General features: G+C 35.8%; 1 protein-coding gene across 1 annotated transcript in view; it reads right to left on the reverse strand.

Annotated features, from left to right (window-relative positions):
- Positions 1-15,653, reverse strand: part of LOC129495604 (low-density lipoprotein receptor-related protein 1B) — a 1,831,349-nt gene that overhangs the window by 1,481,109 nt on the left and 334,587 nt on the right. Inside the window, exon 2 of the mRNA XM_055303278.1 lies at positions 14,184-14,306. Within this exon, the coding sequence (XP_055159253.1) occupies positions 14,184-14,306 (123 nt within the window). The remainder of the gene's footprint in view (positions 1-14,183; positions 14,307-15,653) is intronic.

Consider the following 15,653-nt stretch of genomic DNA (forward strand, 5'->3'; position numbering starts at 1 on the left):
ATCGAGTCCCACATCGGGCTCCCGGTGCTTGGAGCCTGCCTCTCCCTCTGCCTGTGTCTCTGCCTCTCCCTCTCTCTCTGTGACTATCATAAATAAATAAAAAAATTAAAAAAAATTCAAACCTCAGACAAAATATGTACTTGCTGTTCACTGTGTGCAGAACAATGTATGAATATATAAAAACAGAAAAAAAAGAGACCTGTCCTTAAGAATTCTAACATAATGAGGAATTTACTCTATTTGTCACTTAAACAACATTACAATAATTCTATGTTACATTTATAGTTAGCTACCATAGAACAAAGTGAAAAACCAAAATTAGATTCTTTTTAAGTGGCAAGTGATACAAGAGATACAAAGTTCAAGCTTGATAACCTCACTCTTCAGTTCATTTATAGTTTCATGTTCAAATAACATATGTCATGATTTTAAGGTTTTAATTTTAGTCTTTTTCTAACTCTTTCTTCCTAATGGAATAGTTAAGACTATGAAAGACTCCTCCATCTTTGATTTCTTAGCTGTATAGTTCAAAGGTGTACCTATGTTCTGAAAAACACTTTGTTGTCATTCAGTTTTGGTAACTCAGCATCAAGCTATCATCTATCTGACTTGCTTCTTGATTTAGCACAATGTGAGAGATGTATCATAACCTATAAGACATTCTCAGCAAAATATTTACTTTGTGTCTAGTCCTAATCAAGTAAACAGAAAAATTCAGGGTGTATGACATTCGATGGGAAAAAATCAATGCTATGATGGACAAAAGAAAAGTTTAGAAATATTCTAGATGAAAGATTGAAGAGCCATAATAACCATATTCAATGCATTATGGTGGTTTGAATCCTGGACTGGGAAAAGAAAATAATTACAAAAGGTATTTTGGGTACCACTGGACAAATTTAATTATGGACTGGATATAATATCAATGTTAAATTTCATGGGTGTGATGATAGTATTGTGCTTGTGTAAGATATGCTTTGTTCTTAGAATCACTAAGGGTGAAGTGCCTGGGTGGCACAGGCAGTTAAGCATACGACCCTCTGCTCAGATCATGATCTCTGGTTTGTGATATCAGGGTCATGGAATCAATCTCTGCATCAAGCCCTGCATCAGGCTCCACGCTCAGTGCATAGTCTGCTTAACAATTTCTCTCATTCTCCTGCCCCTCTCCCTCCTCTCTAAAATAAATAAATCCTTAAAAAAAAAAAAAAGAATAAGTTAGGGATAAAACATCATGTTGTCTGCAAAAAACATATACATGAACACACATATGTATGTATGTAAATACCACATATATAATTACATAATTCAGGAAGAGAGGAAGAAGAAGCAAATGTCACAGAATATTAATGGCTGATAAATTCAGGGTATACAGGTGTTTACCTGTATAGGTAAACAGGTCTGTCAGCTTGAAATTCTTCACAACACAAAAACAGGGGAAGAATTCAACTTTTTAGACAATAATTTACATTTATTAGATGAGCTAGTGAATAATGATGTCTTAAGATCTCAAAAAAAGAAAACCAAAAGAATTCTGTATGTCATGGGCTGAATTGTGTGCCTTCAAAATTTATATGCTGAAGTCCTAACTGCCAGTGTCTCAGAATGTGTCTGTTTGGAGACAGTCTTAAAAGAAGTAATTAAGGTAAAATGAGATCATATGGGTGGGCCCTAATCCAAAAGAAGAGATTAGGACACAGACACACACAAGTGAAGATACCAGAAGAAGACAGCCAACTACAAGCCAAGGAAAGAGGCTTCAGAGTCTAACCAACCTTGACAATACCTTGGTCTTAGACTTCTAGACTCTCGAACTGTGAGAAAATAAATTTCTGTCGGTTGGTTGAACTACTCAGTGTGTTTTGTTTGTTTTATGGCAGTACTAGCAAACTAACAATACTGTGTCAGAATTCTAAGACCAATTCCCAATGACCTTCACCTTTGTATAACCCTTTTCTTCTGAATATGGATGAATATGTGAGTATGATGACTTATCACTTCTGGCTTATATTATATTCTAAGGCAAAATGAGAAATTATCCAAGTGTTCCTAATCGAATCACACAAGGTCTCTAACAGCAGATTTCTTTCCATCATGTAGTTAAAAGGACATCAGAGATTTGAAGCATAAAGCATGAGGGAATTTTGACATACTATTGCTGGCTTTGAAAATGGAGGAGATCACCTTCCAAGGAATGTAGGTGGCTTTTAGTTGTTAAGAGTGGTGGAGGCTGCCAGCTATTAAAAAAAAAAAAAAAAAAAAGTGGCCCCAATCCTACGAGAAATTACATTCATCCATCCAACAACTGAAATGTGCCTGGAAGTAAATTATTCTTTAGACCCTCCAGCTAAGTGCCCAGCCTGAGGAACACCTTGATCTCAATCTTGTGAAACTTTAAGCAGAGAATTCATTTGATCCTGCCTAGACTTCTGACCTACAGAACTGTAAAATAAAAAATGTGTGCTGTTTTAACAGGCACAACTCATGGTAGTTTGTTCCACAACAATAGAAAACTGATAAGAATCTCCTCATAATCTATATAGTTATGCTCAACATGTGTTTTCAAAAGAGTGGTGTGTGTGTGTGTGTGTGTGTCGTTTGCATGTATGAGCAAAAAAGTTTAAGGGAATACTAATTACTTTTCTAGATTCAATTTTCTCATATGCACACACATAAAATTCATATACATTCATATATAAATGTTAGCGACTTTTATACCTCATGATTAACTTTTTATAATGATTAACCTTTTATAGCGATTAACACAGCAACATATAGACATTTATAAACAAAAACTTTTTAGTTGGAAAAAATAATCAAAATCTTCCCTCCAGTTATTAGTATACCAATCTTTCATGTTTAGTGTATTGATCTTATTCTCAACATCTGATACGGAATCTGTCACATAGTAGTCATTCAATTAAAATTTGTGTGTAAATTAAATAGCCAAACAATTGGAGTGTGTGCAGGAGGTAGAGTGGTATAATGGAAAGCATGCTGACTTTAATGTGAGATGAGTTTGCGTGAAAATCCTGCCTCCACTAAGAATCTTAGAGGAATCTATTTAACTTCTCTGAGCTTCATTTTCCTATCTAGAAGGCTGTATAGCAGGGTACAGTGTTCAATTGTAGCTCTGTCATTTTATTGCTTTAAGGCCTCCAGCAAATAACTTCCCTCATGATTTATTTTTGTTATCTATAAAAAAAAGACCTGAGTTAGTAGCATAGGCAGGGCCACCTTAGCTCATAAAGTGCCTTCATATAAATTAGAAAATGTTGCCCCTTTCAACATAACTTACTTCCATTTGTGAGAAAATATGTACACCCACGTTGATTGTGGTATTTATGTCACCTGGTGCCCTGTTCAATGTAAACAACTGTACCTGACGTCCTGTTCAGGGTTGTTGTTAGAATCAAAAGAGGTAATTCATATATGGTTAATGGCACAGAATGTGACTTATACTGATTATCCATTTTGTGTCAGTAATCATCATCATCATATTTATCATCAACATCATCTATATCAACATATACATAGTAGCATTTAACCAGGATAGAGGACTATAGTAGCATAGATTAAAACCATGGTACATGGAAGGGTGCGGCATAAATGTTTGAAGGACCATTCCTGGTAAGTACCTTGAACACAGTAGTTCCTCAATAAATACCTACTGATTAATTGGACAGTTTTAGTTTTCTTAAAGAAAACCACACTCAAAAAAAAAAAACATTTCTATTATAAGAAATCTAGTTCAGTGACAAAATTTTCTTCACTATTTAAGTGAAAACACATAGCATGCCATTCATTTAAAAAAACTGAATTGTCTAGGGGCACCTGGGTGGCTCAGTTGGTTAAGCATCCCACTTGGGATTTTGGCTCAGGTCATAGTGTCATTGGGCAGAAAATAGAGCCCCACATACGGCTCCTTGCTCGAGGGAAGTCTGCTTGGGATTCTCTCTCTCCTTTTCCCTCTGTCCCCTCCCCACTTGCACATGCACATGTGCTCTCTCTCTCTCTCAAGTAAGTAAATAAATCTTCTTTAAAAAACTGAATCGTTTAATATGTCCAAATTTGGAAGTAAAATATAAAAAATTCCCCAAAGGTCTATATGGAGAAAGAAGCATTTATGTTTACTGTCAAACGTTGAAGCAACTCATCATTTACAAATATTTGAAAAAATCTATAGTAATCATATGTTGTCTTTTTTCAATTTTTTTTCATATGCCTAAGAGTAGCATTATAGAATTCAATTAGGTGTTCTTATAACCACTACTATAGGAATTGGATTTCACTTCATACCTCTTTAAACAAGCTTAGAATGTCTGTAAATTTAGTACTCTAATATATATCTTTAAAGAAGAAAAGGCATTTTTAAATTGCTACATTGGTATAAAAATAGAATTTTACTAGATGTTTAATAGGCTGCAGTAATAGTCTGCTAGAGCTTCCTTTTTTTTTTTTGGGCTTCCTTAATAAAACACCATAGATTAGGTGACTTAAACAACAGAAATTTATTTCTCCACTGTTCTGGAGGCCAGAAGCCTAAGATCAAGATGTCAGGACTGTTTCCTGGGAAGTTTCTCTTTGGGTTGCAGATGGCCACTGCCCTTCTGCTTCTCCGCATGGCCTTTCATCTGTGCATGTTCACCCTTCCTGTTCCTTAGTGTATCCAAATATCCTTTTCTTATAAGACCACCACTTAGCTCAGACCCACACTAATGGCTCATTTTAAGTTGATTACCTCTTTTAAGGTCCTATTTCCAAGTGCATACCAAGTTCTCAGGTACTGGGCTTTAACATATGAGTTCAACATAAAAGTTTGGGGCTTCAACATATGAGTTTTGAGGGTACACAATTCAACCCACAAGAGACACTATAGTAGGAAGCTAGGAAATAGAATTTCTGGATTCTTTTTCTAGCTTTGTTACCCATTAGATTCTTGACTAGGCAATATGTCTGTGCCTTGACTCAGATTTCTTTCTTTTCTTTTTTTTTTTCTTTATGGCCACTAAACCTACATTATCTTTCTAAAACAAAACAAAACAAAACAAAACAAAAGGGGCAGCCCAGGTGGCTCAGCAGTTTAGTGCAACCTTCAGCCCAGGGCCTGACCCTGGAGACCCTGGATCAAGTCCCATGTCAGGTTCCCCGCATGGAGCCTGCTTCTCACTCTGTCTGTGTCTCTGTCTGTCTGTCTGTCTTTCTCCCTCTCTGTCTCTGTCATGAATAAATAAATAAAATCTTAAAAAAAAAAGTTGTAGCCAAAAGATGTTAAGTGATTCTAATGTACAAATCCTTTAAAAATCACCAACACGCTATACAACTTATTTCTACACTTCCTATTTATTAAAGATGAGATAGTTTGTTTGTCTTATGACTGTATGCTGAATCCTAAGACAAGTAATTTATATTAGGGATTACTTTTCTCCTGGCCACTCAACCAGGGTTATTGGGAAGTATTTGTTTTCTTTCTTGCTGTTGAGTTCCAAGAAAGATTTGTGCCATTTGAAGGATCCTCCCCTCTTGTATCTGATCCTTCAAGGTTAACCAGTGAATAATTGGGCAAACTCTTCCCTTCCAAAGCATCTTTTTTTTTTTTTCCAGTAAACAAACAACAAACCCTGCCTGCAACCTGAGTGCATGTTGCTGGCCACATTAACTAAATCGGTATACTCTCACCTAAGCCTTATTTAGTCTACCCATCTTCCATGAACTTTACTCCTTTGTGAGCAATTTCTCCCATCCTGAAAATCAGGAAAGCTATCATTACAAAGATTTTATTTAAAAAAAAAAAAAAATCAACGCAAAGTTAGTCATCTTGCCTGAATCTGAATAGGGCCAATATAGCAATTAGTAGAATGATGATACTCTCTGTCCTGCTGAAAATCCCCTAGGCCTATTACAGTTGGGTTTCATATCTTGCTTCCAGGGAAGGATGATGGAAGATGTGGGAGAAGGGACAGAAAAAGAAAGGCATCACCATTAAAATAATTTCTTAGGGATCCCTGGGTGGCGCAGCGGTTTGGCGCCTGCCTTTGGCCCAGGGCGCGATCCTGGAGACTCGGGATCGAATCCCACATCAGGCTCCCGGTGCATGGAGCCTGCTTCTCCCTCTGCCTGTGTCTCTGCCTCTCTCTCTCTCTCTGTATGACTATCGTAAATAAATTAAAAAAAAAATTAAAAAAAAAATAATAATTTCTTAGAACACAACATCCTTGAGTGCTTCATTTAACAAAATATGTCATTTTAGAAGCACTTCTGAGTGAAAGTCAAATGTAAATTTTATATACTGACTATAAAGAATAAAACGTCCTCTGGGAAGAAATTTGCTCACCCATGAAAGTTAGAAAGCCTTCATCTCCAAACCCAAATGCTAGATTAGTTGCAGATAAATGATGGATTGAATAGTTTCTAAGAAGACTCCTTGTTCAGCCTTCAGCTCTGTCCCTATAGAGCCTTGCAAGAGCATTTGTTTACAGTACATCATCCCTTAAGCCAAAGAGATTTTATCAGAGTTGTTTGTGGAATTCATCTATTTTGCTTTACCCCCTTTATTTTACAACATTTCAAAGTTTGCATTCCCTATAGTTTCCAATCCAGGCTGAGGGACATGAGTCCCTTTTATCCTGTGACCTGTGATCTTAGATCAGAAAACCAACAAGCAGTGACTCCTTGAGTCAAAAAGTGAGGCTTTTTTTTTAAAAATGCTGTTCTTGCTCTGCCTGTGTGAACTGTAAGTACTCGGTTTTATCACCTATGCCTCCAATCAAGCTTTCTTAAAATTGCAGAGGCAGACTTTCAGAGACCCATTAGTACATTGTGGGGCAGAATGAAGAGAAATGTCACCCTCCACCCATCCCCACTGTGCTAGGAAAAGGAACTAACATTAGACAGATTCTTTCAATTCATAATTACACTTTTCCCCACCTTTCTGTCACCCTTCCATATCAATGCTTAAGTAGGAGTCTTTTTATTATTAAAGAAAGGTCAATGTTTTTGGCCTCTCCATTGCTAAAGAGAGGAGTCTCAGAATAAAATGAAGAGCAAAACAAAAAGAATTGAAAGAGACATAAACTGTCCTCATGGGCCTCATATGCTTTCCCTTTAATCTGTAAGATCATTTGAACTTCTCTACCTAAAGAAAAGCTTAGCTGTGTGGCTCTCATATATTAGCTCATTGCAAAGTGACCTCTAAATCACTATTACTTAGAAACAAGCATCATACTTCCATTCATTTCATTGTCCTGTAGTCTAGTTTCAGTGCTCTATTCTACTATATATTTTTAAAGGGCAGGAACTGTTTGCTAATAACCTCCCACTTGAATTTCATTTTCTTTCTCTGACCTCTGTCAAAGAAAGAAAATTTAGAAAAAAAATTATAAAAGGATTTCTACCTTATATCCTAGGGGAAAGATCACTGTATAAATATGAGAAGTTCATTAACATCTTCCTATCTAAATTAAGTTTAAAATCCCACACACTAGAAATACAATAGAAGAAGAGGTCAACTCATGCAGGGGAACATCCACCCTAATAACTCAGTTATTTTCATTTTTCATTAATGCTTCTATTCCTATTACCCAGGGACTTGTTATTTTTACTGCATTATTCAATTAGAAGTGATCACTCCCCATGTCAGTGTGATATAACCCTTTTGGGATAGCATTTTGTGTTTTTCAGATGACATCATACTTTTAAATTAGGTGGCCTAAGAGGTCCTCTGAGGAGTTCCATCCTTCTTTACCTCAGCATTTCACAAAAAAAGGAAAGCAAGTTCAAAGAAATGTAAACTGTCTTCACCAATAACAGCCAATGTATAGGAGGACAGAGGACCCTAAACTCAGTTTTTTCATTTCTTCAAATGAGATCACCTCTAATTTCAGGACTGCGGCGTTGGTTAAATATGATTATTCACTAACGTTTTGAAGCCATGTATTTTAACTTTAGTCAATTGGTTAACATGATGTTTTTGGAAGAGTTCCTAGAAAAAAGCCACCTGTCCCAAAATAATCTTGATACCATATTTGTCCTAATGTTTGAATATAACATACCTAATTATTAAAAACTGTTAACAACTTAAATCAAATGACTGTATGTGGTAGATTAATCCTATTCCTAGCGACATCCTTAGAGAATAAAGCCAATTTTCAGTAAGAATGAGAGAGAGGGTTGTTAGGACGTTCTATCAAAAAAAAAAAAAAAAAAGATTCTCAGGTTAAGGTGTGTGGTGGAGAAAGTCTTTACTATGCAACAGACAATTTTTTTTCCTTTTTTTTTTCTTTTCTTTTATAGAGAGAGAGGAAGGGCACAAACAGGGGAGGGGCAGACGGAGAGGGAAAGACAGAGAATCTTAGGCAAGTCTAGAGCCCAACAAGGGCTCAATCTCATGACTGAAATCATAACCTCAGCTGAAATTAAGTGTCTGACACTTAACCAACTGAGCCATCCAGAGTCCCCACAACAGATACTATCTTATAAGCATTTTACGGTGAGGTGGGTACTATCATGTCTTTTGTACAGATGAGGAAATGGATGCTTGGAAAGGTTAAGTCAATTGCCTAAGGGTGAAAATATTCATAGAGGAACTGGGTTTGGAGCCAAGCAGGTGCGATTCAGAAGCTCTGATGGCACACTGTGCCTGCCTCCTCCCATGCAGTAGGTGGAAAGAAGGAAGGGGAGTGAAAGGACATTGTGGCACATGCTGCTTAGTATCTCTGCCTACCCAATAGCTATTCTCCCCCTTGTTCTTTAATAGCAGATCCACTAATTCTATTTTGGAGAGCAATGGGCCCTGGCAAAAATACTCATCACATCACACCTCATGTTTAGTTCTGGCCAAGGATATTTAAGCAGAAATCCACTGAGCTTGATATTTTGTTAAACAGAGACTGGTACTTGCCTTTTCCATTTTCCCCTTCCCTTCTTTCTGCCTGAAATGAACTTATCTACTTGTAGGGGTGAAGTCGTCATGCTCTGACTATAAAACTGACAGCTCCATGCTAAGAATGGGCAAAGAAGCATTTTTTTTTTTTTTTTTTGAATGAGAACAACAAATCCCTACCCGGTAAGTCACTCTTTCTGCTGTGTCTAATGCAATCCTAACCAATAAGGTGATATGCAAAAATAGAAGAAAGGCCCACGTTTTTATAGGTGCCACCATATTGCCTGAGTTTGGCCCCATATGGTAGTAGATACACACACAGCTCTGTGCCACATATTTCTACTGTGAGGGGCTATGTTGCTCCCTGAGGCAGCAGTACCTGAGCACAGACCCAACTCCATACTGGACAGTTCAGTGCCGACACCACAACACAGGTTGGCAAACTACAGCCCACTGGCCAAATCCCACCTGTGGCCTGTTTTGTATAGACAGTAAGCTGAGAAAGCTTTTTGTTTTTGTTTTTGTTTTTGTTTGCTTTTGTTTTTGTTTTGGGGGGGGTTCCCATTTTAAAGGGTTTTACAAACAAACACAAAATAAGAATACAAATGGAAATCATATGGGATCCAAAACCTGAAATATTTACTATCTGGTGCTTCATGAAAAATGTTAGCTGACCTCTCAGAAGGACAGGAGAGAGGAGAGTCAATGTACCAATTATCACAACGATCCAGATTGCAAATCATACCCTCTTTTCAGGCCATTTTTACTCCCCTTTTTTGGCCAGTGAGTCATTATATCCAAAGTATGATATGTAATCCAATGGCACCCTAAATGATTTTCTAAAAGGGTGCAGTGTAGGGCATTAGGGAAGGAAAAGAAACAGCAGAATTAATACCTTCCTGACTTAAAAAGAAAAAAATCCAGTTTTAAGTATATTAACATCAGATTGGCAGAAAACATCATACATCAGCTGAAGCAGATTGTTAGAAAGGAAGTATCATTAAGCACTGAACAGAAAATCCTAGAAGGAATTAAATTTTGAATACTTCAGAATAAAAGTGCCTTTCAAGAAGACTTCTCTGCCACAGGTGGTGCGAAGCTTTCATTCCACAAATAAACATTATCGCCATTCACTTTAATTCTTGTCACACACAACGATGCTAGGCTAACAACTAGATTGAAAGCTCTGAGTAGGAAGATGGTGATTTTCCTGATTTTCTATTCTCATCGCCTTGTAGAACCTAAAGATGATTAGCCATTTAGATGCTTGAAAAATTACTTTAAATAATATGGAGAAATAAGGGGTTTTATTTTTAATAGAAGGCTAAAGAATCATTTCTCACATCCAAGGTAAGAATACAAATTAAAAAATTTCTCCAACTGCATATTTGAAAAAATTCTTCCCAACATGCAATCAGCTTAGTGGTAAACCAACCTCCCACAAAAGTTTGGGGGTTTGGGGTTTTTTTTTCATTTTGTTTATGGCTTTTTTTTTTTTAACTAGAGTCTGGGCCTAAGCAGAAGAGGAATATATGTGCATATTAACCTATCAAATTCCTAAATACATAAATTTCATTTAAGTTCAAAATTTCTTGTTTTTCTACATGCATGTTTATCTTCTAGAGCATTTCAATCATTGACATTTCACAAGTAAAGCTTTTTTTCCCTCAAAAATACTCATTTTTTTCCTCCTATTAGAATGTTGTCATTGCAGAGCTTTCCCATATCATAATAAATTTGATGATATATTGCTCTTCTTATTTTATTTTATTTTTTTTTTTTGTTTTTAAAATTTTTATTTATTTATTTATTTATTTATTTATTTATTTATTTATTATGATAGTTACACAGAATGAGAGAGAGAGGCAGAGACACAGGCAGAGGGAGAAGCAGGCTCCATGCACCGGGAGCCTGACGTGGGATTCGATCCCGGGTCTCCAGGATCGCGCCCTGGGCCAAAGGCAGGCGCCAAACCGCTGCGCCACTCAGGGATCCCATGCTCTTCTTATTTTAAAGGTTAAGAGGATTTAGGAAAAATAAATGTATTGCATCAGCTGTTTTCATCTAATATTTTGTAGATACAACACACTTTGTCTTCAAATCAAAGATGATAACACATTCTCGTTCATACACTGAGCACAAAATTATCCTTCCTAAGAATCAGTCTCCAAGGTTTTCGATTTCTAGTATTTATCCTTCACATTGAATGTATACATCTATATAATTATAAAATTATGCAATTATTTTATGTAGATCAGTGATGACTGCATATGAATATCATAAAACAACACATTACAAAGTACTATGATTAGAGAAAATGGTAATTGTGAACATCTGGATTGAGAAATTTAAATTTGAAAAACTCTGATATTTTTCATAAAGCTTTTTTCTATGCTTGTCCATATTTCAATGGGTACTGACTGAAACCATTTATTTGGGACAGGCTCATTTAAATAGATCCAAATACATAGCACGGGTCAAGCACTCAGGTAGAGAAATAGTCATCTCTCTGTTTTGTTATGTAACGACACTGATATAAGAATAGTTTTACCATTTCCTTTAAGGATATTCAGCAATTTTGTTGTTAAAAGATAGAGTAAGAACTGCCAAAATGAAGAAATATTTTTAAATAGAATTCATCGAATTTTATTGGAGAGGAAAATAACTACTTGAAAACTGCCAAAAAAATTATCTTGAGCAGGTATGAATTTTCATTTTAAAAATATTTTAAGAAAGCAGAAAAATCTATCTGTATCTTTAATGGACCCATATGCAATTTCTAATTTAAGGCCTCAGGCTGGTAAAGCCCCTAATCTCTGTGAATGAAGGATCTACCTTTTCCCAAACCCAAGGTACTATCTACTTTCTAGGCAAGGTGGACATTCAAATACTTAACAACGTTGTGGTGAATATACTATTCACTGGAAATGTCCAGTGAGGGTGGATGCTGGCTGGCAAACACAGGTCTAATCCATTGGTGTGGTCCTGATGGGTATCCGCCCTTTTTGAAAGGTATGAATGGGCATGAGTGGGGGAGGGAGATACTTGTCATCCATCCACTTTAGCATTCACTGCAAGGTCTCTTTCCTCTCTGGGCTTGAGTTGTGATCACACAGGTCCTTGCTACTCCTCTTTATTACAATCCTCTCCAGGCTGAGTCTCCTATTGAACTCCCTCTTCGGCACAAAAGTAACATCATTATTTTCTACTCTTCATCAGAATAAAGGAAAGTCCTGGCTCTCTAGCCATGTCTTCTCAATTGTTTTTGCTTGGTTCCAAGTATATAGTTCCATAGAATTTTTCCCTTTAACATGGCCTTCCTGCCCATGCACTCCACAAAGGTATCTCATGTCTCTGTCATTTTTCCCATTAGCAATTTTGTGGAAGGATCAGAGCAGAAACACAAGATTCTAGTCCCAAAACTCAAAAATGTAACTTTTTATTCTGATTGTGCCATGGCAACCCTTCCTTGCAACTAACATGGAGAAAACTCCTAGATGGTACTTAAATAGGGGAGAGTCCCACTATCTATATTTCATGCCCGGTGTATTTATTATTGTTGTCTTTTCTCATTACTATGCCATCTGTACACATGGCCATACTACTGAGATGTTTCTCCATCTTTTTCATGTTTAAACAACTTTATTATTATATAATTCACATACCATACACTTCACCCATTTTATTATGTATGAGCCAATGTTTTTAAATGTATTAACAATGTCGTGCAACCATCGTTGCAATCTAATTTTAGAACATTTTCACCTTCAAAAGAGATGCCATACTCATTAGCAGTCAACCCTCATTTCCTCCAACCCCACCTGGCCCTAAGAACCACTCTACTTCTGTAGATTTGCCTATTTGAAATCTTTCATATGAATTAATTCATAAAATACATGGACTTTTGTGACTTGCTTCTTTTCCTTAGCAAAATATCTTCAAGGTTTATCCATGTAGCTTGTACAAGTATGTCATTCTTTTTTATTGCCAGTGATATTCTTTTGTATGGATTTACTACATTTTATTTATCCATTGGGAGTTTTTTCCCCATTAACCTATTTTTTTTTCTTTTATCACACTGAGAAACTTTTCTATGCTATAGGGAGTCTAGCATAGACTAGCATAGCAAAGGTTTTCTGAATCAAACTGGTGAAAATTACAAATGTGGTAAGCAACTACAACCTATTTCTATGGAAGAAGTGATCTGTCCAAAGGAAGGAGCAATTAATGCAAATATTCAAAAACCCATATGCTGAGAAACTTAAAAAAAATGCTAGCAAACATAAAGAAAATGAATAATTATTGCTGCTGCTTTCTAATGGCAAGATTTTCATCAAAACTTATATTGGCCCTGCCTGCAAGACTTGTAAACAAGTAAATAGAAATGGAAAATAGAATCAGTAATTGTTATTTCTCACAATATCAAGCATGAGGGATGATGGATTTTTTTTTGCCCCCACTTCGACCCAACAGCACTATGTGATTGCTTTGAGAATACTGATAAACTGGCATACTTGGTTGCTGGGGGTGCAAAGACTAAACCAGAAGTGCTAGAAATACCAATACCAAAATTTAGGAGATTGTTCATACTCCATATGACAGTGGAAATAAAAAAAAAAGTATAACAGATTTAGCTGTGGCCCTATTATTTATAGTTTTGCTTTAGTGGCATTTTTCATGTATGCAAAACCCTTAACGGACTCCAAGTTAGATGCAGTGGTACTCTTACAGTTGGGATCCACATATGCCAAGGGCTTCTGAATGTAATATTATAAAGTCAAAGAACCTCCCTATATGGATGAATAAATGTAATTTCTGTCTTGCTGTTTCAAAAGAAAACATGTTCAGTAATTTGTATGGTGCCTGAAGACATTAACAGAAATAATATGGGAGCTCAACTTGATTACTTTACTATTCCTTCTATATGCTCTTCTGTCTCAAAATGGGTGAAATAAATTATTGGAGAGGGTCTTATTCTTTTTTAGTGTTATGTTGTAAAGGATTTTTTTTCCTCCTCAAGTTATTTTTTTTCTTGCAGTAACACAATCACATTGAAATAATTAACCTTGCATTTTCTTCTGTTCAAAAATTAATCCACACCTACAAAACTGCATTTTATGTTCTCATTCACATAGTAATTTTAAAGGAAACACAAGCAAAAGGTTTCAAGTTTCTTAGGATATTTGGGGAAAAAAAGAAAGAAAAGAAAAAGCAACTAGAACAGCAGTCATCTGTGAAAACAATTGACATTTAGTTTCACATGTAAGGTAAATCTGAATGGCATGAGAACCTTTCTACTCACAGATATCTAAAGACTCGTCTGAATCATCAGGGCAGTCAGGGTCCCCATCACACAGCCAGCTCTGGGAGACACAAGTCACATGATCGTGGCAAAGAAATTCACCAGGATCACACAACTGCTGATCTGAAAATGAAAATGTTTTGAAATAAAATATGAATGATCTGAACATGAACACAAGAGCAGTACAAAGATGAAATGTGGGAAAGCAGTACATAAAAGGTACATGAGTGTGATCCACATTTTTTGTTCAGTAGCAAAACTAAACCAATTATTTATCTTAATTTTAACCACCCAGCTCAAGCACATAATTGTGTGGTCTCACACAATCTGTTCAGAAATAGTTAAGAATTCTGTTTGTGTTTATGACTAGAAGTTTGGTTATATTGGATAAGGCATATGGCTATCACAGCCAGTGGGTTTTATAGAAGATGTTGATCCAAAGCAGACGTTCTTGAGTATAGAAATTTTAGTTTCCTCCTCTGCTCCAAGAGAAAGAAAATTCAGAAATAAAAATTAAATATTGTGCTTAAATTCCATCTCTGAGAATGCAGTTCCTAACTACCCATCCTGATACTGGGGCTTCATGTGTCTCTACATCAATTAGATACCCATTAACATATTTATTTTCTTTCTTTCTTTCTTTCTTTCTTTCTTTCTTTCTTTCTTTCTTTCTTTCTTTCTTCTTTCTCTCTCTATCTCTCTCTCTTTCTTTTCTTTCTTTCTTTCTTTCTTTCTTTCTTTCTTTCTTTCTTTCTTTCTTTCTTTCTTTCTCTTTCTTTTCTACAACTTCCCAGATTACAGCTTCTACTGGACAGCAAAAGTGATAGCAAACTTCCATAAAGCTTTGCTCTAATTTGGGTTTCTATAATTGGTTGTATCTAAAAATCACATTATTGTCCTCCCATGGCTTCAGAATATTTAGGATCTGTAGTCTTTCCTCAAGTTCTAGTAAACTCATCATATATCTTGTTTGTTTTGTTTTTGCAATATAATTACTTATACACTGTGAATCCATTCAATAATATATTTACTTTTTTTAATATTTTAAATGTCTGAAATAGGTATGATTTTTTTACAGTTGATGATCTCTGAATATGAAGAAGTGTTAGGAACATCTTAGCCAGTTGATATCACTTATGCTTTTGTTATGTATATACAGGAATGATTCAAGATAAAAATCTATCAGTAAATAGGTTTTTCAATATGTATCAAAAATTCTAAGTGATATGAAAGCATTAGATCATAACTTAATTGACCCTCCCTCCCCCAGTAATATTCAGAGTAATGATGCACTTTCCACACAATGGGATAAAATATAGTCTATCTTTCCTTTCTCTCCTTCAACCTCTTCTCTCTTGACCCCAACATAATTTTCAGTAATATGCATTACAAATACTCACGAACACATATGGCTTGTGGATATATGACTATTTTTTCCACTTTCAAACTATAGATGTTACCTGAAAGTTC

This window comes from Nyctereutes procyonoides, unplaced genomic scaffold, assembly GCF_905146905.1.
Source record: "Nyctereutes procyonoides isolate TBG_1078 unplaced genomic scaffold, NYPRO_anot_genome, whole genome shotgun sequence".
NCBI lineage: Eukaryota > Metazoa > Chordata > Mammalia > Carnivora > Canidae > Nyctereutes > Nyctereutes procyonoides.